This window comes from Pan paniscus, chromosome 6 (genome assembly GCF_029289425.2).
Source record: "Pan paniscus chromosome 6, NHGRI_mPanPan1-v2.0_pri, whole genome shotgun sequence".
Lineage (NCBI taxonomy): Eukaryota > Metazoa > Chordata > Mammalia > Primates > Hominidae > Pan > Pan paniscus.
The window spans coordinates 178658810-178683314 of record NC_073255.2 but is presented as its reverse complement, the minus strand read 5'-3'; the positions used below and the strand labels follow the sequence as shown (position 1 = coordinate 178683314).

At 39.2% G+C, this 24505-nt stretch overlaps 1 protein-coding gene across 1 annotated transcript; it reads right to left on the bottom strand.

Moving 5' to 3' along the window:
- Positions 1 to 6252: 6252 nt before the first annotated feature.
- LOC100992848 (olfactory receptor 9A1) lies at positions 6253 to 10068 on the bottom strand. The gene has a single exon (XM_008965942.5). It carries the CDS (start codon positions 9254 to 9256, stop codon positions 8465 to 8467), a length of 792 nt encoding a protein of 263 aa, XP_008964190.4. The 5' UTR covers positions 9257 to 10068; the 3' UTR covers positions 6253 to 8464.
- Between the last annotated feature and the right edge of the window lie 14437 nt (positions 10069 to 24505).

Below are 24505 nucleotides of genomic sequence, written 5' to 3'. Positions count from 1 at the left end.
AATATATTTTTTGGCAAAAACTACTACAAATTCATTGTCATTTTTACATGAATTTTTGTACTAGCATTAACATACACTTAAAAGATACACATATGTTAGGCCTACATGGACTATTTACTGTCCATGTGTGTCCACATTGTGGATCACAGAAGTTGAGAACTTTTGCCTACTTGTTAGCTTACATAAAATCATTTGACGTGGTGCATAGAAGATTATGACCTAAACAGAAAATGAAGAAGAAAATGTCCAAAAAATTTGTTTAATGGTGAACCACGCAGAAGGCAGATTCATTATATATGAGCTATATACATGCCTTCTAGCGTCCCTTTTATTTAAGCTGTTTCCTTTTACTTTGAATTACAAGGGTTAAAATTAAAAATTATATAGTATTTGAGTATAAAATATTCTGGCAGCACTTGTGCATGTGGAGACCCCAAGGTTGTATTGACCCCTCTGACGCAGAGTCTATAATAAGCTGGTCACAGTTGCTAACTGCTGGTGGTGCAGCTGAGTGACACAGACCTGATATTCAAAAACAATGTTGGCTCTTTGGATTGTATGTAGGGGGTCTAAAGGTGAATGAAGACTCTTAAATAATGATCTGATCAATGTATGCGGCATCTGAAGAGTTGTAAAGCCTGTTGGAGAGTTTTGTACAATGGTTTCATGGCAATACAAAGACACAAAGTGTTAAAGTTAAGTCACTGGTGCACACTGATGGAAGACACACAAGCAAGCCTAATGATACACAGGAGAGACAAATGTGCCTAAACCAAAAATAAGACATTGAGTACATGTCAGCGAGACATGAAAGATGAGGTATTGACCTCCTACCACCAAAGAACTGCCACTCAACCATGTGGTCAAGCTAAACATTTAAAATGATACATGAATTGAAAGGGTCCTATTCTTTGAGGTTGTAAGACATTTTGATGTTTCAAAACAGTCTCAATTAAAATCCCAGCAAGATGTTTTATAAAGATTTACAAACTAATTCCAATATTTATATGGAAAGGCAATGGTAAGAAAATAGCCAAAACAGTTCTGACAAAGAGAAACAAAATAATTTCTTTCTATTACTTATTTATTCAATCCTTTAATTATATCATATATTTATAAAATATCAGCATTTTATACTATAGGTTATAATCCAAACTACATTATTAAATTTATCACTCAAATGATTCTAGGTTTGGTTATTAGAAGCTGCCATAGAGTGAATGCTTGTATTCCTCCAAAAATTCGTATGTTGAAACGTAACGCCCAACACAATGGTATTTGGAGGCAGGACTTTTGCAAGGTGATTAGGTAATGGCAGGGAGCCCACATAAATGTGATTAGCGCCCCTGTTTAAAAGACCCCAGAGACCTCTTTTGCATCTTCTGCCATCACCAGACGCCAAATCTGTTAGTGCCTTGATCTTAAACTTCCCAGCCTTAAGAGCTGTGAGAAGTAAATTTCTGTTGTTTATCAGCCACGCAGTCTATGGTATTCTTTCATAGCATCCCACAGGGACTAAGAAAGGAACTCCTCCAGGTTGGGTCATGTATCCCTTTGACATGCCCCCATCTTTTTGTTTTTAAGAGCATTTCTATACTTTTTAACATTACAAGATGCTTCAGCCTTATCTTAGTTCTTCTTGCTCAGACCCTGAGTCATTGATGTCTTCAAGGAGTCCTGGTTGATTTTTTTCAACAATGTTACTGCAGAACAAGATCCCAACATGGGGTATACAAGTAATTACTGTGTCTATGCCCTCTCGGCAGACAGAGATAGGAAGTAAATGTTTATGTATTAGCACATGTATACAGATCTCTACAATAATTTCCATGTCTATTGTCTGCATCTTTATTAAGTTAACATGAGCTCAAGCTGATGTCTTTGATCCTAATCCAGTACCACATGATACATTATATCCTTCTTCCCCTGCATCTCTGTAGCTCTTCTCTTCTTAGTAAGAAACCAGGCTCTCACCATCCACTATCCTTTTTTTTACTTATTTAACTCCAGTATACATGTACAGCGATTTCAGGATTGTTAACCCTTTCTTACATGAGAAACAATTTTAACAATTACAGTGCAGTGATTATGTAGTTATTTTTCTTTTAGCCTTATAGTTTTCTGTCAAACCACTGTTTTCCAAAGTTACATAAGGTAGTTCATACTCCCCACCCTCTTCAGTGAACTTATATCACACACAGATTTTTTTGTCAAAGTCTGCATTCTATCTTAGGACTCACCAAGCTCTTTTTTGATATTTTTAAATTTGCATATATTAAAGTTCAGTTTTAGTGCTGTAAAGTGCTATGAGTTTGACAAATGCATAATGGATCCGACAATATCATACAGATTAGTTCCATCACCCAGAAATGCCCCTGTACTGTCCTAGTGAAATACTGTCTTCTTACTTATCGCAAAGATGTAAGTATCCACTTATCTCTTTTCTATCTCTATTAGTTTCTCCTTTGTTACAGAATGTCATTAGAATTGAATCGTACACTATAGAGTCTTTTGCTATAGCTTCTTTCACTTAGCAAAATGCATTTGCAGTTTATGCATTCTGTTATGTGAATTATTAGCCCAATGGATTTCAATTTGTTATCAATTTACCTACTGAAGGACATTTTGATTGCTTCTAATTGCTAGTAATTATAAATAAATCTATAAACATTCATGTGTGGGATTTTGTGTGGATTTAAATTTTTACTTCACTTGGGTTAATATGTGGCAAGTACATGGCTGGGTTGTATGGGAAGTCTAACTTTATAAGAAACATCTGAACTGCCTTCCCAAGTGGTCCTAACATTTTTCTAAGACAGCAATAAATGAAGCTGCTTCATGCTCCACATTTTTCCCAGCATTTGGAACTGTCAGAATTTTTTTTTTTTTTTTAGCTGTCCAAATAGGGTTAGAGTGGTATTTCGTTGTTGTTTTAACTTGCAATTTCTTAATGACAATTTACGTTCAGCATCTTTTTAAAAGTAAACTTGCCATCCTTACATCTTCTTTAGGATGTAGCCATTCAGATCTTTTCCAAGGTTTTTTTATTGAGCTGTTTCTTTTCTTATTATTGAGTTTCCAGAGATGTTTTTATCCAGTTTATTCTGGACACAAGTTTTTTATCAGACATGAAATATTCAAATATTTTCTTTCACTTATCTTTAAAAAAACTTTAATTTTTATTTCAGGGTAGAAGGGCAGGTTTGATACATAGGTAAACTTGTGAAATGGGGGTTTGTTGTACAGATTATTTCCCTTCACAGTGACTTGTGTAGAGTAAAAGTTTTCAATTTTAATAGAGATTAATTTTTCTATTTTTTTTCTTTCATTCATTGTACTTTTGGTGTTTTATGTAAAAACTAACCACCACACTCAAAGTCACCTAGATTTTCTCCTAGACATTTCACAATTTTGCATTCACACTTATTGCATGTAAACATTGAACTGTTCCAGGGCTATTTTTTTAGAAAGGTTAACCCTTTTTTATCGAATTTCCTTCCCAATGCTGCCAAAAATAAGCTGATAGTTGCTTAGGTCTATTTCTGGGATCTCTATTCTCTTGTATTAATTTATATGTCTATCATTAATTTATATGTCTATCATTAATTTATGTCTATCATTAATTTATATGTCTATCATTACTTGATCATTGTAACATTACAAGAAGTCTTAAAATTAAGACTTTCAGGTGTGTCTTCTGACTTCATTCTTTTTTCAAAATTATCTTGGCCTTTCTATTACCTTTGCCTCGCTATACATCTTAGAAATATTTTGTCAATATCTACATAAAATCTTGCTAGATTTGATTCAAATTGCACTAAATCCATAGAACAAAATTGTAAACAATTAACATCTTAACAATTTTGTATCTTTCCATCCATGAGTATGGTACATCTCTCCAAGTATTTGGAGCTTCTTTGATTTATTTCACCAGTAATTTATAGGTTTCTAATAATATCCTGAACTTATTTTTTTAGATTGATACCAAAGTACTTCACTTATTTGGGTGCTGTAAAAAAATGATATTAGTTTATATACTTCAATTATAATTGTTCATTACTGGTATATAGAAAAGCAATTGACTTTTGCATATTGACCTTGTCTCTTTCAGCCTTACTAAATCTCTTATTATTTCCAGGAGGTTTTTCTGGTAGAATTTTAGGGGCTTTCTATAGAGACAATCATGTCATTGGCTAATCATCAGGAAACAATGGTCAGCATGGTAATAGATCACATTGCCTTGTTTACCATGCTTCCTGCCTCACTTCATTTACTTTTGCTATACTAGGATTGCATCCTTCCTCAAATAAATCTTTAGCACTTAATCCTTGCCTAAGGCTCTGATTTCTAGAGAGTGCAGGCTGTCAGCAACCTCTCACCTGCCTCAAAATAATTTTAATCATTTGATTTTCATATAAAATGTTGAGACAGAAACACCACATAAAAATATGTGTAACTATTACAAGGTGAACCACTTCATAATAATTGCAATCACTACCAAGATCAAGAAACAGAATTTTGATAGCAGTCACATAAATCCATTTGTGTGTTCCATTACAATTGCAATGCTCACATCATCAGCAAAAACTACAATTCTCAACCTTTAAGAAATTACTGCCTTGCTTTCCTGACTAGTTTAATCATCCTAGCTTGAATTGTTACACATTATAGCTTAGTATTGTATATTTTGTAATTCTATACGTTTTAAGTCTATTTTAATCTATAGATTCTCTGTATAGCCCATTCACTTTCTTCCAATCTACTTGTTGAAGAACTCAGGTATTTTGACAGTCGATTTTTCCATGATGTGGGTTTTGCTCATTTCATCCACATGGTGCAATTAAACGTATTCATCTGTTTCAAGTTCCTCTTACACGTTTCCTGTACTAAACCTGGAATCAGTCATTTCTCCAAGAAGCCCTAGATTCTCACATCAAGAAAAATTACTGTAATACCACAATCTGAACCTAGGAATGATTATATTTGTTGGAATGGTCAATGTTATTAGAATTTTGAGTGGACGAAGCCAGCAGGTAAATAGGTAAATGGGTGGTAGATAGATTAACCATGAATCCACCATATATATAATTTAAACAGAAGAATCTAACGACTTTCCCTAAGCTCCTCTATATTACATTTAAAATTAGAATATTCAGTAAGTATTCATTTGCTTTATCTGACATTATACATGCAACAATTATAAAATACTAATACTATATCCCCCAATATAATTACTGAAAACATTTTTAAAATATTTGCATATACTATCCCCATTCTTCTCTTTTTAAAAACATTGTCCTCCTGCATCTACACTGTCAAACCACATAGATTTTTTTTTTTTGTTAAGACAGAGTCTAACTCTGTCACTCAGGCTGGAGTGAAGTGGCATGATCTTGGCTCACTGCAACCTCCACCTCCCAGGATCAAGTGATTCTCATGCCTCAGCCTCCTGAGTAGCTGGGATTACAGGCACATGCCACCACGCCTGGCTAATTTTTTAAAATTTTTAGTAGAGACAAGGTTTCACCATGTTGGCCACACTGGTCTCAAACTCCTGACCTCAAGTGATCTGCCTGCCTCAGCCTCCAAAAGTGCTGGGAATACAGGCATGAGCCACCACGCTCAACCCTAGATATTTTAAAAGACAATTTTTGAATCTTTTGAGTAAAAATTTGTTAACAATATATGCACATATAAATCACAAAAGAAATTATTAATTTGACTAAAGGAAAATTAATAATTTTACATGACAAGATTTCATTAAAAACTAAAAAGTCAAAAAACAGATTAAAAAAAGATATTTTCAACATACATAAGATAATGTAAAGTAATATCTGCAATTTCTAAAGAATATCTCTATATTTTTATAAAAGTAGTGAAGGCCTCAGGATAAGAAAAATGTGAAGCTCCATCTCTTCTCCCTTATTATTCTTCCATTTATCCTACTTAGCTCCAGAGAAACTTTACAAAATATTCAGAGTTAATAAAGACCCTTCTGCCAAAATATCTCCTTTGTTACAATCAATTATGTGGATAAATAAGCAAACTTTCCTTGGCAATTAGAAGCAGAATGAAGTCTTTTATTTTTGAGATAGTACAACATTACTATGAAGTAAAAGTGAAAGCAATGTACACAGCTGTACCATAAACAGTTTTCCTTCACAGACCATTCCCATAAATGCCATTCCCAAAAACACATCCCCGAGGTAACCCATTTCCTGGTTTCCCTCTCAGATGTTTCTTTATGCAACTATATACAAGTATCAATATAAATTAAGTTGTACTTTGTTCTTACAAAAAGGAAACAAATAAATATTTTCTCTTCTTCACTTTTCTTACTCAACAGTGTATCTTGGAGATATACATTTTTTTTTTTTTTGAGATGGAGTCTCACTCTGTTTCCCAGGCTAGAGTGTAATGGTACCATCTCAGCTCACTGCTACCTCTGCCTCCCGGGTTCAAGCAATTCTCCTGCCTCAGCCTCCCAAAGTGATACTCAAGCTGGGATTACAGGTGCACGCCACCACGCCGGGCTAATTTTTGTATTTTTAGTAGAGACGGGGTTTCACCATGTTGGTCAGGCTGGTGTCGAACTCCTGACCTCGTGATCCGCCCATCTCAGCCTCCCAAAGTGCTGGGATTACAGGCATGAGCCACTGCGCCCGGCCCACTTTCTTTTTATTGATACAGAAAACCCTCAGGTTTCCAACCCTCATATAATAGCAACTGAATGAAAGTCCCATAAAGTATATAAGTAGTCATCTTTTGATGTCCATTTGTGTTGCCACCAGACTCGTGTAATCACTTGTGTAATGATGCAGAAAAAATGTGTCATGCAATACAGAAATATTAATTGCAAATAGTGGGTATGACAGGAACTAGGGAGAGGATGGGGCAATACAGGAACTGAGATACAGGAGTTAATGGAGTTCAGTGTAGAGCTAGAAGGCAGCTTGATAAATTTGGGTTTTGTGAGAAAATAAAGGGGAAAAGAAACAAACAAATGAGTCTGGTAGTCACAGAGGGAGAGACACAAAAAGGAATTAAGAAAGAAACTGAGCAGGAAGTGGGAAAGCGAAGGGAGCACTGAGGACAAAAGTGCTATGTCAGGATTGAAGAATGTGTGAGACGCAGGAAAAGGGGCTGTAGGCTACCACTCCCTCTGCCCTCTCTGCATTCCACCCTCAGCCCAAAGACACAGAAAGCCCAGCTGTCCCTTATCACATCGCCTCCCAGACACAGTTCCATTTTCCTCCCTCATCTGAAGCTGGCATAATAACGTGGGTGACATTAGATAAAATGCCTCTTTCTAAGATCTTCCATCCACGCCTGAGAAGGCCCACCAATCTGAGATGCACCTGTAGGAGCACGCATTCAGCCTTAAGATTGCTAAGCAGTTAGGGTCGGCGAGTGAGTTCACTCTCACAAATGCCAATCGGAAAACCCAAAGAAAGGCACTATCGCTACTGGACACTGCAAGCAGGAATCGACGACGAAAATTTGAAGCTTGTGCTGGCCCTGAGATTACTCAGGGAAGTGCTAGTGAGTTTACACAATAAGATGACACCTTGAAACCACGTGGCAATGTAGAGGAAGACAATCTCGGCACATAGGATCAAATATGTATGTCAGAGGTAAGAAAATATATCACACTTGGCCGGGTGCAGTGGCTCACGCCTGTAATCCCAGCACTTTGGGAGGCCGAGGCGGGCCAATCACAAGGTCAGGAGATCGAGACCATCTTGGCTAACACAGGGAAACCCCGTCTCTACTAAAAAACACAAAAAAATTAGCCGAGCATGGTGGAGGGCGCCTGTAGTCCCAGCTGCTTGGGAGGCTGAGGCAGGAGAATGGTGTGAACCCGGGAGGCGGAGCTTGCACTGAGCAGAGATCGAGCCACTGCACTCCAGCCTGGGTGACAGAGCGAGACTCTGTCTCAAAAGAAAAAAAAAAGAAAGAAAGAAAAGAAAGAAAGAAAGAAAGAAAATATATCACACTTCTCTTGTTTTTCCCATTATCAGGACCAAGGGTTCAAAACATTGAACATCTTTCAGATGTTTACACTTCTCACATTTATTTTGCAACATGCATTATAAGTACAGAGGGCTAATAAATGTACACATCTATTTAAAAAATAATGAACTGATCTTCCATGGAAAAAGAATTTAATACAAATTGAAGCCATGTCATAGCTTAAATATCCATTGTAGATCATGAGCTGTTTGATTTTGAGAATGATCACTTTGTTTCAATTAGTACTATCAGATTACTCAAATCCATGATGAGGATTTGAACTGTACTCAGGACAGACTTAATTTTTAAGGAGTTGATAGCAGCGTTTCATGCCATCTCCAAAGGCCTGTATGAATTTGTCATTCCTCAGGGTGAAGATAAAAGGGTTCAGAAAAGGGGTCACCACTAAAACCAGCAGTGACACTACCCTGTTATACTCGGCTGCCTGCGTTTACTTGGATTTCACGTAGAGAAACAAGCAGCTGCCGTAGCCAATCACAACATAGGTGAAGTGGGAGGCACAAGTGGAAAAGGATTTCCTCCGGCCAGAGGCTGATGGAATCTTGAGGATGGTGGAGATGATGTAGGTGTAGGAGACAATTGTAGGGATCAAAGAACCGATGATAATGAAAACAGCCATTAGAAAAAGAATAAACTCTGTGAAAAGAGTGTCCTCACAGGATACCTTGAGCAATTGTCCTCGGTCACAATAAAAATGATCTAACACACTTGATTTGCAGAAAGTAAGCTGAAAAGTGGCATAAACTGGCCAGATTTCAGAAAGAAACCCCAAAACCCATGAAACAATTATCACCCAAATGCAGGTGCTGCTGTTCATAATGATGTTGTACCTCAAAGGGTTACACACAGCCACATAACGGTCCACAGCCATCACTCCCATTAATGCCAACTCCGAGGTACCCAAAGAAAGGTATAAATATAGCTGTGCAGCACAGGCTGTCAAAGACATGATCTGAGTGCTTGGAAGCAGCAACCCCCAGAGCATAAAAGGGACAGCGGTGCATGTGATCAGGATCTCCAGGACACAGAGGTGGCCCAGGAAAAAATACATGGGGGACTGTAGATGTTTATCAACACAGAGAGTGATGATGATGACCGCGTTTCCCATCACTGTCACTGCATACAAGAGGAAGCAGGTCGCAAATAAGATACGTCGTATTTCTTGGGAGCCAGGGAAGCCTAAGAGAAAAAATTCAGTGGCGCTAGAGTAATCCCCCAACATTTACTTCTGAGTGCTTTTCCCTTCTGAAATTTAGCGAAAAAAAAAGAGTTAATATGGCTTCCCATCGCAACAGAAGTAGAAACTGTTCTGAAATCCCCCTCCTGCTCACAGGCTGCACAGCATGACTAGAATGGTAGGCATTTGTCTTCTACCATTCCCTGTATATGGTCAGGCGCAATTTTTCTTTTCTTTTCTTTCTTTTTTTTTTTTTTGAGATGGAGTTTCACTCTTGTCACCCAGGCTGGAGTGCAATAGCACGATCTCAACTCACTGTAACCTCCACTGCAACCTCCCAGGTTCAAGAGATTCTCCTGCCTCAGCATCCCGGCTAGCTGAGATTACAGGCATGTGCCACCACACCCAGCTAATTTTTTTGTATTATTAGTAGAGATGGGGTTTCACCATGTTGGCCAGGCTAGTCTCAAACTCCTGACCTCAGGTGATCCACCTGTCTCGGCCTCCCAAAGAGCCGGGATTATAAGTGTGAGCCACCACGACCGGTTTAGGGGCAATTTTTCTAACTATGCACAATATGCCAAGAAAATTGAGTTGGCCAAGAAGATGATCCCAGTCCCCAGTGCCATACCTTAGACATGAGAGCCTATACCCTGCCCAGCATGCACCATTGCACCCTCAATGCTCAGTTCACCTGCCTCCCACTCTGCTCTGAACAGCCAGCAGTCAGCCTCCAGGACCACACTGTGTTCCTTTCTACCACTAACTCCCTTCCACCTGGAAGGTCCTAAACTACTCTGTCTGCCAAGTATTTTCTGTCCTGTAAATTCCTGCTCCAGTATCATGTTCTATACAAAAGTTTTCCTGGCCAATGCGCCTGAGCTGGCTACTTTTGTTTCATCAGAATGTAGGTTCCATTTACAGGATGTTTATTTTAAAGCTTCTGCCTTACCTTCGTCATCATTGCTGTGTGTTGGTGAGAGTGAGGGTAGGGAAGTCTCCTGAGGAGTTTCTATAAATTCTCGAGGGCAAGAACTGAGTATCTCTCAATCTACTGGCCAGCTGGTTCCCTGCATGGATTACTCCTTTCTTCCTCCCTATCTTGGGAAGAAAGCCTCCCTTGCTCCTGTCCTCAGTAAATGTGTCTTCTCACAGAAGGCAGGCAACCAGCACCTGGGCTGAGTTGAGCCTCACCATCTCTCTCTAAGACTCTGACAACTCTTTTCACTGTTCTTAGAGAAAGAAAATTCAGGCGAAATACAGAGGAAGAACTTCTATCCTCAGACTCTAACTGTCCCACACTGAACTTATGCTGGATCTGACAAATAGGAGACTTTAGTCCGATTTCAACATCCTCTGCCTTCAGGATAATCCAAAGCCCTGGATCCATCAGGAGACCAAAGCCACCACGTGTGACATCTGGGTTCACCCCATGTCCTAAATACAGATGGCTTTGGTCTCAGTCTAACAGTAAATTTAGGAAGTCACCTCAGGGCCTATATTTCTTCTATGAACACATTTTTCTCCCAAAATCATATTAGAAATTGAAGATTCCACTGTCACTCACATGAAACAGACCCTGCATCCTGAGTAACTTGGAATTCCTGGGCTTTATTTTTCACTTCTTCCAAGTTTTTGGTCAAGTATCTGAGTTCAGATTTTCTCTTCATTCTAAAAGAATACACACCACCTTTCACTCTCTATCACCTGATCAGAATGTATTTATCTTTTTAGCGCTCATCATGAGAAATTATATGTTTACTTTTTATTTTCTGACTCATTTTACAATGTAAGCACCACGAAAGCAAAAAGATTGTCATTTTTGTTCACTATATCTCATACAGAATGAGGTGGTACTACTTTTGAGTGAATCAATGAATTGATCAATTAAAGAATGAATCTGTGAACAAAGCCCCTCCAAATCTGGCTATAGCCAACGCTAAAAGAAACTGCTTTCTCTCCCTTCTGTCTTCACTGAGACAGTGCTCAGTCACAATTCAGTCCTCTCTCTGAGACCCCTTATAAAATGGCAGTTGGGTAACAAGGACAGACTTGACGGAAGAGCTCAGTAGAGTGATTTCCACAATCTCTCTTTACCCAGGACCAGATGAAAAGAAGGTAGAGATGATGTCAAAGATGGTTTTGACAACGGCAAGGAGTTGTACTGCATCCAGCAATGAATCAGAGAACTGAAAGTGCTCTCTACTGTACAGAAGGAATTTGGAGATGAGCCAATCTCCTTTGCCTGTCTCATAGCTTACCCATTAGGGTCTGAATGTCCTTGTTCTAGAAATTTGGCAGGTCTAAAACTTTCCATCCTGAACCTCTCTCACTCTTTTCTACACAGATGGAAACTGCTGGAATTCACTTACCTTCAAAGAAATTGAAGTGAAAAGCCATATGACTCTAAGTCTCAACCGAGACTACATCATGCCTGATTAGTGCTGAGACTGCTCTGTGGCCCAGAAGAAGCTACTGCTTCCTCCCTCTCAGTGAACGAGAAAACTGTCTTTACATATGTATTTAGGAAAAGGTCCGGAAATCATAGTGCCATGGCATGCCCCACAGTTTCTCTCTTTCTCTCTCCCTCTGTCTTTTCCTCCACAACATATCTCTAAGGAATGTTATTCATTGAGGAAAGTTAGTTCAGAAAAACCCTAGGGATGCAGTGAAGGAGAAAACAAAGAAAGTTTCAGATCTTCCCTCCTAAGGCTAATCAAGATTTAGAACTCCTAGAAGTTTGGTATAATGAGCAAAGTTAAAATCTTCCTCATCAACAGTGTGCCAACATCCAGGCTTCTTTTCGCTACACTTTGAATCCTGGTTAGCATCAAACTGTTCGAGTCAACCCCCTGTGCTTTTTAAAATTTATTTATTTATTTATTTATTTATTTTGAGACAGAGTCCCACTCTGTCACCCAGGCTGGAGTGCAGTGGTGCAATCTTGGCTCACTACAACCTCCGCCTCCCCAGTTCAAGCGCTTCTCCTGCCTCAGCCTCCTGAGTAGCTGGGACTACAGGCACGCGCCACCACGCCCGGCTAATTTTTGTATTGTTAGTACAGATGGGGTTTTACCATGTTGGCCAGGATGGTCGTGATCTCTTGACCTCGTGATCTGCCTGCCTCGGCCTCCCAATGTGCTCTTATGTTTATTTCCCTAATTCCACTTAGCCCTACAAAGCCCAAGTTATCAGCAAGCAGAAAACTCCACAAAAGTTTCCCAGACACACATCAAAAATCCTCAGGGCGGGGAATGGTGCGTGATGTGAGCAAAATATTAGCCTAGGAAGCTCCAAGCTCCTTTCCCTCCAGAGAAACGAAAGAAAACAGCAGAAACTGTCAGAACCAACTTCACCAGAAATCTGGAAAACATTCAAAGTTTTTCAGGAACCAAGCAAACACTGATTCAAGAAGAAGACAACTTTAAAATGTTAGGAAAACTTTATCATGTTTTTATTTACCTGTGCCTACACTATCTCCAGCTCAGCGGCAGTCTGCATCTCCAGTATGGAACTTGGGACCCCACTTCCAGAGGGAGCAGAACAAACCTTAATCAGAAAGTACTGTGTATGTCTATTCAAATAGGTCTGGGGCTACCTGAAGGACTCACACAAGGTCCTCACCTTGTTCACCCAACATAGCAGAACTCACTCATGGTGAAAAGTGGCAGGTATTGCTCAAGAGCATTGTAAGAACAACTATAATCCTACAGTTACCTAGAGTAAAGATTACTACTGAGACATGCAACCCACCATCTAATGCCTCAGAGGAAATGTTGGGGAAAGTTTTTTTTGGGGGGGTGGAATTATGGAGTTCAAATGTACCTGTGGGGGAAATGATGGCCAACTACACACAGCCATGGAGCACCTCTCCCACTGAGAGAGCTCAAAATATCAAGTAAACCAACATATTTCAAACAGATCTTCATAGAGAAAACAGAGTTTATAGAGAAGCTATGCAGATGCCTAAGCTGAAGAGGGAGGAAGCTGGAAATCCTGTACAAGGTTTCTCAGCACTAGTACTAGTCACCAGCCCTAAATACCAACTAAGTAAGGGGTGAATGAATTGATTGCACCGATACTCACTCTTGCTGTAGACCTCTAGGATACTAGTTACAAAAGACCCCACAACCCCCACAGACATTTAAATTGGCAGAGAGATCTTCCCAAAAAGTAGGCAGAGACAGCTCCAGCCTAATGGAGTCTAGGAGATTTTTGCACGTCGTGCAGCTGCAGCAAAATGCTACCATAGGTGCCCATTCTCCAAGGCTCTCATCTTCCTCTGAGTACCTCTAACCCCAGCTGGCTGCTGGACCAGGACAGAACAGGGCTTCCTGTGTGCTTGTGGCATTTCTGTTCTGCATAACCCTTATCTGCCAGCTCCTTCCAAGTCAACTGCCTGGCTGCTCCCACAAGGGCATGTACACGGCACAGCCTTCACTGTCCAGCATAAGTGCTTTGCTGGCAGACCCACCTGAATGCTTTCCCCGGGGCCTGGAAGCATTTTGGCTCCCCTAACACAGCCAGCAGCCAACCTTGAGAGGTCAGAGGACAAAGCGATGAGCCAGGTCCCAATACCCCAAAAGGAGCAGCACACAATTCAAGAGTGCCAAACTGAGATCTTTGGCTAGTGCTTATGCAGGGAAAGAGCCCCCACTCTCAGAGCACTAAGAAGACTAAGACGCAGGCTCATGGTCAGGTGTGGCAGTGGGGCATTCCTCTTTCCACAGGGCAGGTCCAGAAAGGGTGTGGCCCGTCTGTCAGACATAGGTTTTGCCCAGGGGAACCCCACAGCTTGGAACACCAAACAAATGAAATGCAGGCATGGTGCCAGTGATTGGAGGAGGCTCCCCTAAAACCTGGCAATGGAACTGGCAAGGATGTCATCTTTCTCCCACCCCCCCACCACAGAGTACTGCTGTAAATGCACTGAAAGATAAAAGATCCATACAGTTGAGTAAGAGCCTATCTGCTGGCTGTTACTCTTCAGTGCTATCTACTGGATCATAGCCCAAGTTACTACACCAAAAATGTTGTTCCAGTATATATCACCTGTAAAACCCAGGGCAAGAACCTAGCGACAAATAAAGGTCCTGTGCAGAGCCTTGGCCCTCTGAAAGGACTCAGAGACAAAGCCAATCAACTATACTCAATTTATACCACAATTAAACCCTCAAGAAAAATAAAAAATTTTTCAAAGCCCCATTCAAATGAAAGCAAATTCAAAAAGACAAGGGACACCAGCCCTTTCAAATAAGAAAGAACCAGCACAAGAACACTGGCAATTCAGAAAGTCAGAGTGTCCCCTTACCTCCAAATGAGCATACTAGCTCCCCAGTAATGGTTCTTAAACAGATTGAAATGACAGATATTGAATTCAGAACTGGAATGGTAAGGAAGCTCACCAAGATAAAGGGAAAAGTTAAATCAATCCAATGAATTCATTAAAACATGCAAGAGTTGAAAGATGAAATGGCCATATTAGGAAATAATCAAATAGAACTTCTGAAATTAAAACATTCATTACAAGAAATTCATAATACGATCTGGAAAAATAACAACAGAATAGACCAAGCTTGGGAAAGAATCTAAGACCTTGAAGACAGGTCTTTCAAACAAAGTCAGCAAGACAAAAATAAAGATAAAAGAATTTTTAAATATGAAGAAAATTTCTGAGAATTATGAGAATATATAAAGAGACCAAACCTATGACACATTGGTATTCATGAGAGAGAAGGAGAGAGAGTAGGCAACTTGGAAAACACATTTAAGAATATAATTCTTGAAAATTTCCCCAATCTCACCAGAGAGGTTGCCATGTAAATTCAAGAAATAGAGAAACCTCTGCAAGATACTATACAAGACAATCATCCACAAGACACACAGTCATCAGATTCACCAAGCTAAATAAAAAAGAAAAATCTTCAAAGAAGCTAGAGAGAAAGGTTAGGTTACTTACAAAGGGAACTCTATTAGGTTAAGAGCGGATGTCTCACCAGAAATCTTACAAGCCAGAAAAGGTTGTCGGCCTATTTTCAGCATTCTTAAAATTTTAACAAAGAATTTCATATCATAAGCTAAGCTGTATAAATAAATGAGAAACGAAATTCATTTCAGACAAGCAAATACTAAGGGAATTTGTAATCACTAGACAAGCCTTACAAGAGGTGCTTAGGGAGTACTCAACATGGAAACAAAAGGATACCTGCTACCACAAAAACACACTTAAGCACAAAGGCCACAGACACTATAAAGCAATTACTTCAAGCCCACAAAACAACAAGCTAACAACACAATGAAAGGACCAAGATCTCACATATTAATATTAACCTTCAGCATAAATGGTCTAAATAACCCACTTGTAAGGTATAGAATGATAAGTTAGATTAAAAAATAAGACTCAATTGTCTGCTGTCTTCAAGAGACCGATCTCACATGAAAAGACACCCACAGCCTCAAGGTAAAGATATGGGGAAAGATAAATCATGGAAAGAAAAACCAAAAAAGAGCATGGGTCATTATTCCTATATCATATAAAATAGACTTTAAACCAACAACAATCAAGAAGAATGGAGAAGAGACTTACATAATAATAAAGGGTTCAATTCAACAAGAAGACTGAGCTATCCTGAATATATATATACCTGACGTAGCAGCACCCAGACTCTTAAAACAAGTTCTTCTTGGCCTATTAAATGACAGTGACAAAATAATACTGGGAGACTTCAACACCCTATTGGCAGCATTAGACAAATCATCAAGGCAAAATACTAAAAAATTCTAGATTTTTAATTTTTTTTATTTTTTCATTTATTTGAGATGGAGTCTCGCTCTGTCACCCAGGTTGGAGTGCAGTGGCGCGATCTCAGCTCACTGCAAGCTCCGGGTCCCAGGTTCACACCATTCTCCTGCCTCAGCCTCCCAAGTAGCTGGGACTACAGGTGCCCGCCACCAGCCTGGCTAATTTTTTTGTATTTTTAGTAGAGATGGGGTTTCACCGTGTTAGCCAGGATGGTCTCGATCTCCTGACCTTGTGATCCACCCACCTCAGCCTCCCAAAGTGCTGGGATTACATGTGTGAGCCATTGCACCTGGCAGAAATTCTAGGTTTAAAACTTAACACTCAACCAATTAGACATCTGCAAAATATTCCACTCAATAACCACAGAATATACATGTTTCTCCTCTGCACATGGAGCATATTCTAAGATTGACAACATACTTAGTCATAAACAAGTCTTAATAAATTCAAAAAATTTAAATTATGCCAAGCATACTCTCAGACCATAGTGCAATAAAAATAGAAATGAATATCAAGTATTTCTTTTCATGGAAATTTAACAACTTGCTCCTGAACGACTTTTGGGTGAATGATGAAATTAAGGCAGGAATCAAAAAATTCTTTGAAGTTAATGAAAATTGACACACAACATATCAAAAATTTTGGCCTGCAACAAAAGCAGTGTTGGGGAAAGTTTATAGTGTTAAACACCTACATCAAGAAGTTACAAAGATCTCAAATTTAACAATCTACTGTCACACCCAGCGGAACTAGAAAAAAAAAAAAAAAGAACAAACCAATCCCAAGGCTAGCAGAAGAAAAGAAATAACTAAAATTAGAGAAGAACTGAACAGAATCAAGATGCAAAAATCCATACAAAATATCAATGACACCAAAAGTTTGGTTTTTGAAAGTATAAATGAGAGATAGACTGTTAGCTAGATTACCAACAAAAGAGAGAGAGAAGATCTAAATAAGTACAATGAGAAATGACAAAGGTGACACTACAACTGATCCCATGGAAATACAAAATATGTTCAGAGATCATTATGAACACCTCTATGCACATAAATTAGAATATCTAGAGCAGTTTCAGAGAGCAAGATGGTCAACTAGCCGTAACCAGGTGGAACAGCTGCCACGAGGTACCCAGATGACTGGCGCACTACTTACAGATCTTCAGAGGGAAAGCACTGAGAGTGGACAGAGGAAAGACACAGAAGGTGTTCTAAAGGGGAAGGAAGCTGGGAACCCTGCACAGGGCCACCATGCATTGAGACTGACTTCTGGCCCCACACAACTCCAGGGGATCTGGTGAGTTGAACTGGAAAGGAGCAACCTGTTCTCACGATGGGACTCTGCAATCCCGGCAGGAGATATGTTGACCACCATGGACACCTGAGTTGACAGGGAATGCTACTTAGAGAAGTGGTAGGGGCAGCACACCAGCCGAAGGTGAGCCCAGAAGGTTTGGTGTGGGAGCGTCTATAGTGGAGCATGTCCAGGGAAGCACAAATCTCCAAGTTCAACTTGCTACCATAGGAGAATTTAGCCCTAGGGGAAAGGTCAGACCTAAATTCTGCAGGGCAATCTTGGCCATCAGATAGGACTGCTCTGAACTGAGCACCCCTGGGTCTGCTGGGGCCTCAGTCTGGTAGCACCTGCTTAGAGGGCAGCCTTGGGTGTCTTCGGGGCCCACATCATAGCTCCTGTGCTGGTGGACTGTGCCTGGCTAGCAGAGAACTCCACTGAGGCAGCCCCTGTGGCCACTCAGCAGCCTGCCTGCTCCCTCCCCACACTGCAGCTTTCTCAGGGCCCATGGAAACCCCTCACATTGCTTTGCTGGTATGAGTGTGCACAGGCAGGTTTTGCCTTCCTTGCACTGCCAGCAAGCCTGTGTGCATGCACCCCACACTGCCACTGCTGCAATGGGAGTACACTCCACTCCCCTTTTCCCCACAAGACCCCCATTGCAGTCAAAGCCTTGGAAGGCACACAGTCAGCCAGTCCTGCCCCTGCCAGCACCCTGCCCTTGTGCCAGCACTGCCACACAAGTGAAACTAGGCACAGAGAACAGTGAAATCTCCCCCCTGTCCTGAGCTACCACTCTTGCCTGTGGCACACAGAGAATGCACACAGAGCTGAACCTACCAGCTCCCTGCCATTGTGCTACCACCACCACCAGTGCAACACTGTGCAAAGTTGCCAACAGGGGTCCCCACACCCTAGAACCCTGCTGCCTCCACCACTGTAGAAGAGAGAAGATCCAAAGATCCAAGAAGAGAGAAGATCCAAATACAATCAGAAATGACAAAGGAGATATTGCCACTGACCCCACAGAAATACAAAACCCTCAGAGACTACTGTGAACACTGCTATGCACACAAGCTACAAAACCTAGAAGAAACATATAAATTCCTGGAAACACATAGCCTAACAAGATTGTACCAGGGAGAAATTAAATTTATGAACAGACTAATAATGAATTCCAAAATTGAATCAGTAATAAAAAGCCTACCAACAACCAGAAAATCTCCAGGACCAGACAGATTCACAGCCGAATTCTACTAGATGTATAAAGAAGAGCTGGTGCCATTCCTAACGTAACTATTCCAAAACATTGAAGAGGAGGAATTCCTCCCTAACTCATTCTATGAGGCTAGCATTATCCTGATATGAAAACCTGGCAGAAACAAAACAAAAAAGAAAACTTCAAGCCAATATATTTGATGAACATAGATGCAAAAATCCTCAACAAAATATTGGCAAACTGAATCCAGCAACTCATCTAAAAGCTAATCCTCCACAGTCAAGTAGGCTTTATCACTGGGATGCAAAGTTGTTTCAATAATACAAATCAATAAATGTGATTTATCACATAAACAGAACTAAACATAAAAACCACATGATTATCTCAAGAGAGGCAGAAAAGACTTTTGATAAAATTCAAAACCCCATCATGTTAAAAACTCTCAATAAACTAGGTATTGAAGGAACATACCTCAAAATAATAAGAGTCGTCTATGACAAACCCACAGCTAACATCATACTGAATGGGCAAAAGCTGGAAGCATTCACCTTGAAAGCCAAAACAAGAAACTCTCTCTCACCACTCCTATTTAACATAATATTGGAAGTTCTGGCCAGAGCAATCAGGCAAAAGAAAGAAGTAAGACACCTAAGTAGGAAGAGAAGAAATTAAACTATCGCTCTTTGCAGATGACGTAATACACCAACAACAGTCAATCTGAGAGCCAAATCAGGAATGCAATTCTATTCACAATTGACACACACACACACACACACACGCCTAAGAATACAGCTAACCAGGAAAATGAAAGAGCTCTGCAAAGAAAACAAAACACTAACTCAAAAAAATCAGAGGTTACACAAACAAATGGAAAAACATTACATGCTCATGGATATGAAGAATCAATATCACTAAAATGGCCTTAACGCCTAAAGCAATTTATAGATTCAGTGTTATTCCTACTAAACTACCAATGGCATTCTTCACAGAACTGGAAAAAAAACTACTTTAAAATTCATAGGGAACCAAAAAAAAGATCCTGAGTAGCCAAGGCAATCCTAAGAATAGGTAGGCCATAAAAGCCACAGGTCTTGGTTAGGCCTCAGTGCTACAAATCTCAATGGCCATATGATTTGAGTGAGAGCCAAGGCTACATCAACGTCAGTGGCCATGGGATTCCTTCTGTGGCAGCCTGGCCTTAGAGCACCCCCTAGTGATACAACAGATGAAGCAATCACAAGCACAGGGACTTTACCAGCAAACTTGCCCCGAGTTTCTCAACCAGCTTACTGTTGAAGAACACTGCCAAACAAAGGCAGACTGTGAAGACTGCGTTAAGTACCTATTTCATTGTACAAACATCGACACACAGCCACAAGGTTAAGAAAAATCAGAGAATCGTGACATCACTAAGCAGGCAAAATAAGGTGCCATTGAACAAAATAAGGTGCCACTGACTGACCCTAAAGAGATGGAGATGGAAGAACAGCCTAACAAAGAATTCAAAGTTCCTATTTTAACGAAGCTCAGAGAATCTCAAGAAAATACAGAAAAACAATACAGAAATTAGTGAGAAACTTAACAGAGAAATTGAAATTAAAAAAGAAATCGTGGAGCTGAAATATACAATAAACTAAATTTAAAATCCCAATACAGAGCATCAACAGCAGAATTGATCAAACAGAAGAAATATGTGTGAACTCAAAGTATTTAACAATATACAGCAAGAGTAAAAAACAGAATGAAAATAAATTTTAAAGGCTTATGGGATAATATCAAAAGACCAAAAGTATGGGTCATCAGGATTCAAAAGAAGACAGAGAAAGCGAAAGGGGTATAAATAGTATTTAAGATATAATAGCAGAAAACTTTCCAAACCTAGAGAAAGATGTAAATATCTAGGTGTAAGATATGAGGTATCAGATTCAATCCAAATGAGATACCCCACGACGTATTATAATCAGTAGCAGACCTAAGATAAAAAGAGGATTCTAAAAGTAGCATCATAAAAAGATGCTAGAAGCTCTGCTCCATCAAAACTTGGAAGCAAACCAAAAAAGAAGAAGATAGAAAAGTTGGTAAAACGAAAGCTATCACATGAAAACTGTGAATGGATGTCCCTGCACAAGAGCTCTATACCAGGCCTACAGAACACAAAGCCAGAGCTTTGTTAGGTTTAGGTTTGAGATGTATGTAGAACTATTTGGGGAGGGGGGAAAGGAATTGCATTAAAAAATTAATAAGTAACTTATTAATTACAGAAAGAATAAATTTCATAAATTATGAAATATTTATATAAGCATATTATCACTAAATATGTACCAAAAAAAGAAGTTTTTGACTCTGAAGAGTACTACCATGAGTAAAATGGGAAAGAGAAACAATCTGCCATTTTCCTATATCAATCACTTACAATTACTTTAAATTTTTTAAACTATGCCTATATGATTATGATTTTTAAATAATTTAAATATTTAAATTAAAAATATAAATATAGTGAAAACATTACAGTCAATGATGAAAGGACAATTAAAAACATTTTCCTGGCAAAAACTACCACAAATTCAACAATATTTTTACATAAACTTCTGTTTATATTCACTGCAATAGCACAAATACACACTTGAAAGATACATGTAATCGAAACGTATTCTATGTTATGATTACTTACTGTTGCGCCTACATATACTGTTTATGTAGGCCCATGTTGTGATCTCAAAAGTTGGTAACTTCTGCGTACTTGTTAGCTAATATAAGATCATTTGACATGGTGCATAGAAGATTATGACCTAAACAGAAAATGAACAATGAAAAGTCTAGAAATAATTTTCTAAGGGAGGATAGTACAGAAGGTAGATTTACTATACATGAGCTATGTAGATGCTTTCTTGTGTCCCTTTGGTTTCAGCTGTTTCCTTTTAGTTTGGAGTCCAAGGGTTATTAATAGAAAATTATATAAGTATTTACATATAAAAATGAGTATGTGAGTATAAAAGTAACTGTTTAGGCAGTTTTTTTGAATAGGGAGACTCCAAGTTTGGGTAGACTCCTCTGATGCAGAGTCTATAATAAGCTCAGAGTTGCTAACCACTGAAAGTGCACCTGAGTGGAAAAGATGACATCAGGCACGGTATTCAAAAACAATGTTAACTCTTTGGAATGAAGCTATAGGAACTAAAATGGATGACGATTCTAAAATAAGGATCTGATAAATGTACATGGCTTCTGAGGAGTTGTAAAGCCTGTTAGATAGTTTTGTACACTGCTGTCGTGGCAATAGAAAGATATAAGATTTAAGCATAAAGTCACTGGCACACACTGATGGAAGACTTATGAGGAAGCCTGATGCCATGGAGAAGAGACAAATATACCTAAATTAAAAATAAGACTTGAGAACATGGATGGGAGACAGAAAAAATTAGGGATTGACTTCCTACCACCAAAGGATTGCCATTCAACCATGTGGGTAAACATTTAGAATTACACATGAATTGAAAGAATCCTATTCCTTGAGGCTTTAAGACAATTTGATCTAAGGTTTCAATACATTCCTAATCAAAATGTCAGCAAGTTTTTTGTGGATATCTACAGACCGATTTCAATATTTATACGGAAAGTGGTTAGAGAATAGCCAAAGCAGTTCTGAAAAATAAAAGTAATTTCTTAAATTATTTCTTTATTCAATCATTCATTTACATTACATATTTATAAAATACTAATATTTTATACTATAAGTTATAATTCATTCTACATCATTTAATTTGCTAAATTATTCTAGCTTTGGCCATTGGGAGCTGCTATAGACTGAATATTTGTGTTCCCCCCAAATTCTTGAAACACAATCTCCAAGATGATGGTATTCAGAGTTAGACTTTTGGAAGGTGATTTGGTCATGAAGAGGGAGCCCTTATAAATGTGATTAGTGACCCTATTAAAAATACCCCAGTGACCTCTCTTGCCCCTTATACCACCACCAGACACCACATATGCTAGTGCTTTAATCTTGAATTTCTCATCCTCAAGTGCTGTGAGAAGTAAATTTCTAATTTGTATCAGCCATGCAGTCTACGGTATTCCATTATGGCATCCCACAGGGACTAAGACTGAGACTCAGGTTGGGTCCTGTATCCCTTTGACATGCTCCATCCTTTTGTTTTGAAAAGCATTTTCTTATTGTGAAATTTTTTTCTTTTTCTTTTATTATACTTTAAGTTCTAGGGTACATGTGCACAACGTGCAGGTTTGTTGCATAGGTATACATGTGCCATGTTGGTTTGCTGCACCCATCAACTCGTCATTTACACACATTAGGTATTTCTCCTAATGCTATAACTCCCCCAGCCCCCCACCCCCCTACAGGCCCCAGTGTGTGATGTTCCCTGCCCTGTGTCCATGTGTTCTCATTGTTCAATTCCCACCTATGAGTGAGAACATGCGGTCTTTGATTTTCTGTCCTTGTGATAGTTTGCTTAGAATGATGGTTTCCCGCTTCATCTATGTCCCTGCAAAGGACATGAACTCATCCTCTTTATGGCTGCATAGTATTCCATGGTGTATATGTGCCACATTTTCTTAATCCAATCTATCATTGATGGACATTTGGATTGGTTCCGTCTTTGCTATTGCAAACAGTGCTGCAAGAAACATACATGTGTGTGTGTCTTTATAGTAGAATGATTTATAATCCTTTGGGTATATAACCAGTAATGGGATCGCTGGGTCAAATGGTATTTCTAGTTCTAGATCCTTGAGGAATCACCACACTGTCTTCCACAATGATTTAACTAATTTACACTCCCACCAACAGTGTAAAAGCATTCCTATTTCTCCACATCCTCTCCAGCATCTGTTGTTTCCTGACTTATTAATGATCGCCATTCTAACTGGCATGAGATGGTATCTCATTGTGGGTTTGATTTGCATTTCTCTGATGACCAGTGATGATGAGCATTTTTTCATATGTCTGTTGGCTGCATAAATGTCTTCTTTTGAGAAGTGTTCATATCCTTTGCCCATTTTTTGATGGGGTTTTTTTTTCTTGTAAATTTGTTTGAATTCTTTGTAGATTCTGGATATTAGCCCTTTGCCAGATGGGTAGATTGCAAAGATTTTCTCCCATTCTGTAGGTTGCCTGTTTACTCTGATGATAGTTTTTTTGTTTTGTTTTGTTTTGTTTTGTTTTTGCTGTGCAGAAGCTCTTTAATTAGATCCTATTTGTCTATTTTGGCTTTTGTTGCCATTGCTTTTGGTGTTTTAGTCATGAAGTCCTTGCCCATGCCTGTGTCCTGAATGGCATTGCCTGGGTTTTCTTCTAGGGTTTTTATGCTGTTAGGTCTTACACTTAAGTATTTAATCCATCTTGAGTTAATTTTTTTATATGGTGTAAGGAAGAGATCTAGTTTCAGCTTCCCACATATGGCTAGACAGTTTTCCCAGAACCATTTATTAAATAGGGAATCCTTTCCCCATTGCTTGCTTTTGTCAGGTTTGTCAAAGATCAGATGGTTGTAGATGTGTGGTGTTATTTCTGAGGTCTCTGTTCTGTTCCACTGGTCTATATACCAGTACCATGCTGTTTTGGTTACTGTAACCTTGTAGTATAGTTTGAAGTCAGGTAGTGTGATACCTCTGGCTTAGTTCTTTTTGCTTAAGATTGTCTTGGCAATGCGGGCTCTTTTTTGGTTCCATATGAACTTTAAAGTAGTTTTTTCCAATTCTGTGAAGAAAGTCAGTGGTAGCTTCATGGGGATGTCATTGACTCTATAAATTACCTTGGGCAGTATGGCCATTTTCACAATATTGATCCTTCCTATCCATGAGCATGGAATGTTCTTCCATTTGTTTGTGTTCTCTTTTATTTCGTTAAGCAGTGGTTTGTAGTTCTCCTTAAAGAGGTCCTTCACATCCCTTGTAAGTTGGATTCCTAGGTATTTTATTCTCTTTGTAGTAATTGTGAATGGGAGTTCACTCATGATTTGGCTCT

Bases quoted from the DNA above. Each gene is read 5' to 3' on its own strand.
- LOC100992848 (XM_008965942.5), bottom strand. From the start codon at position 9,256: ATGTTGGGGGATTACTCTAGCGCCACTGAATTTTTTCTCTTAGGCTTC.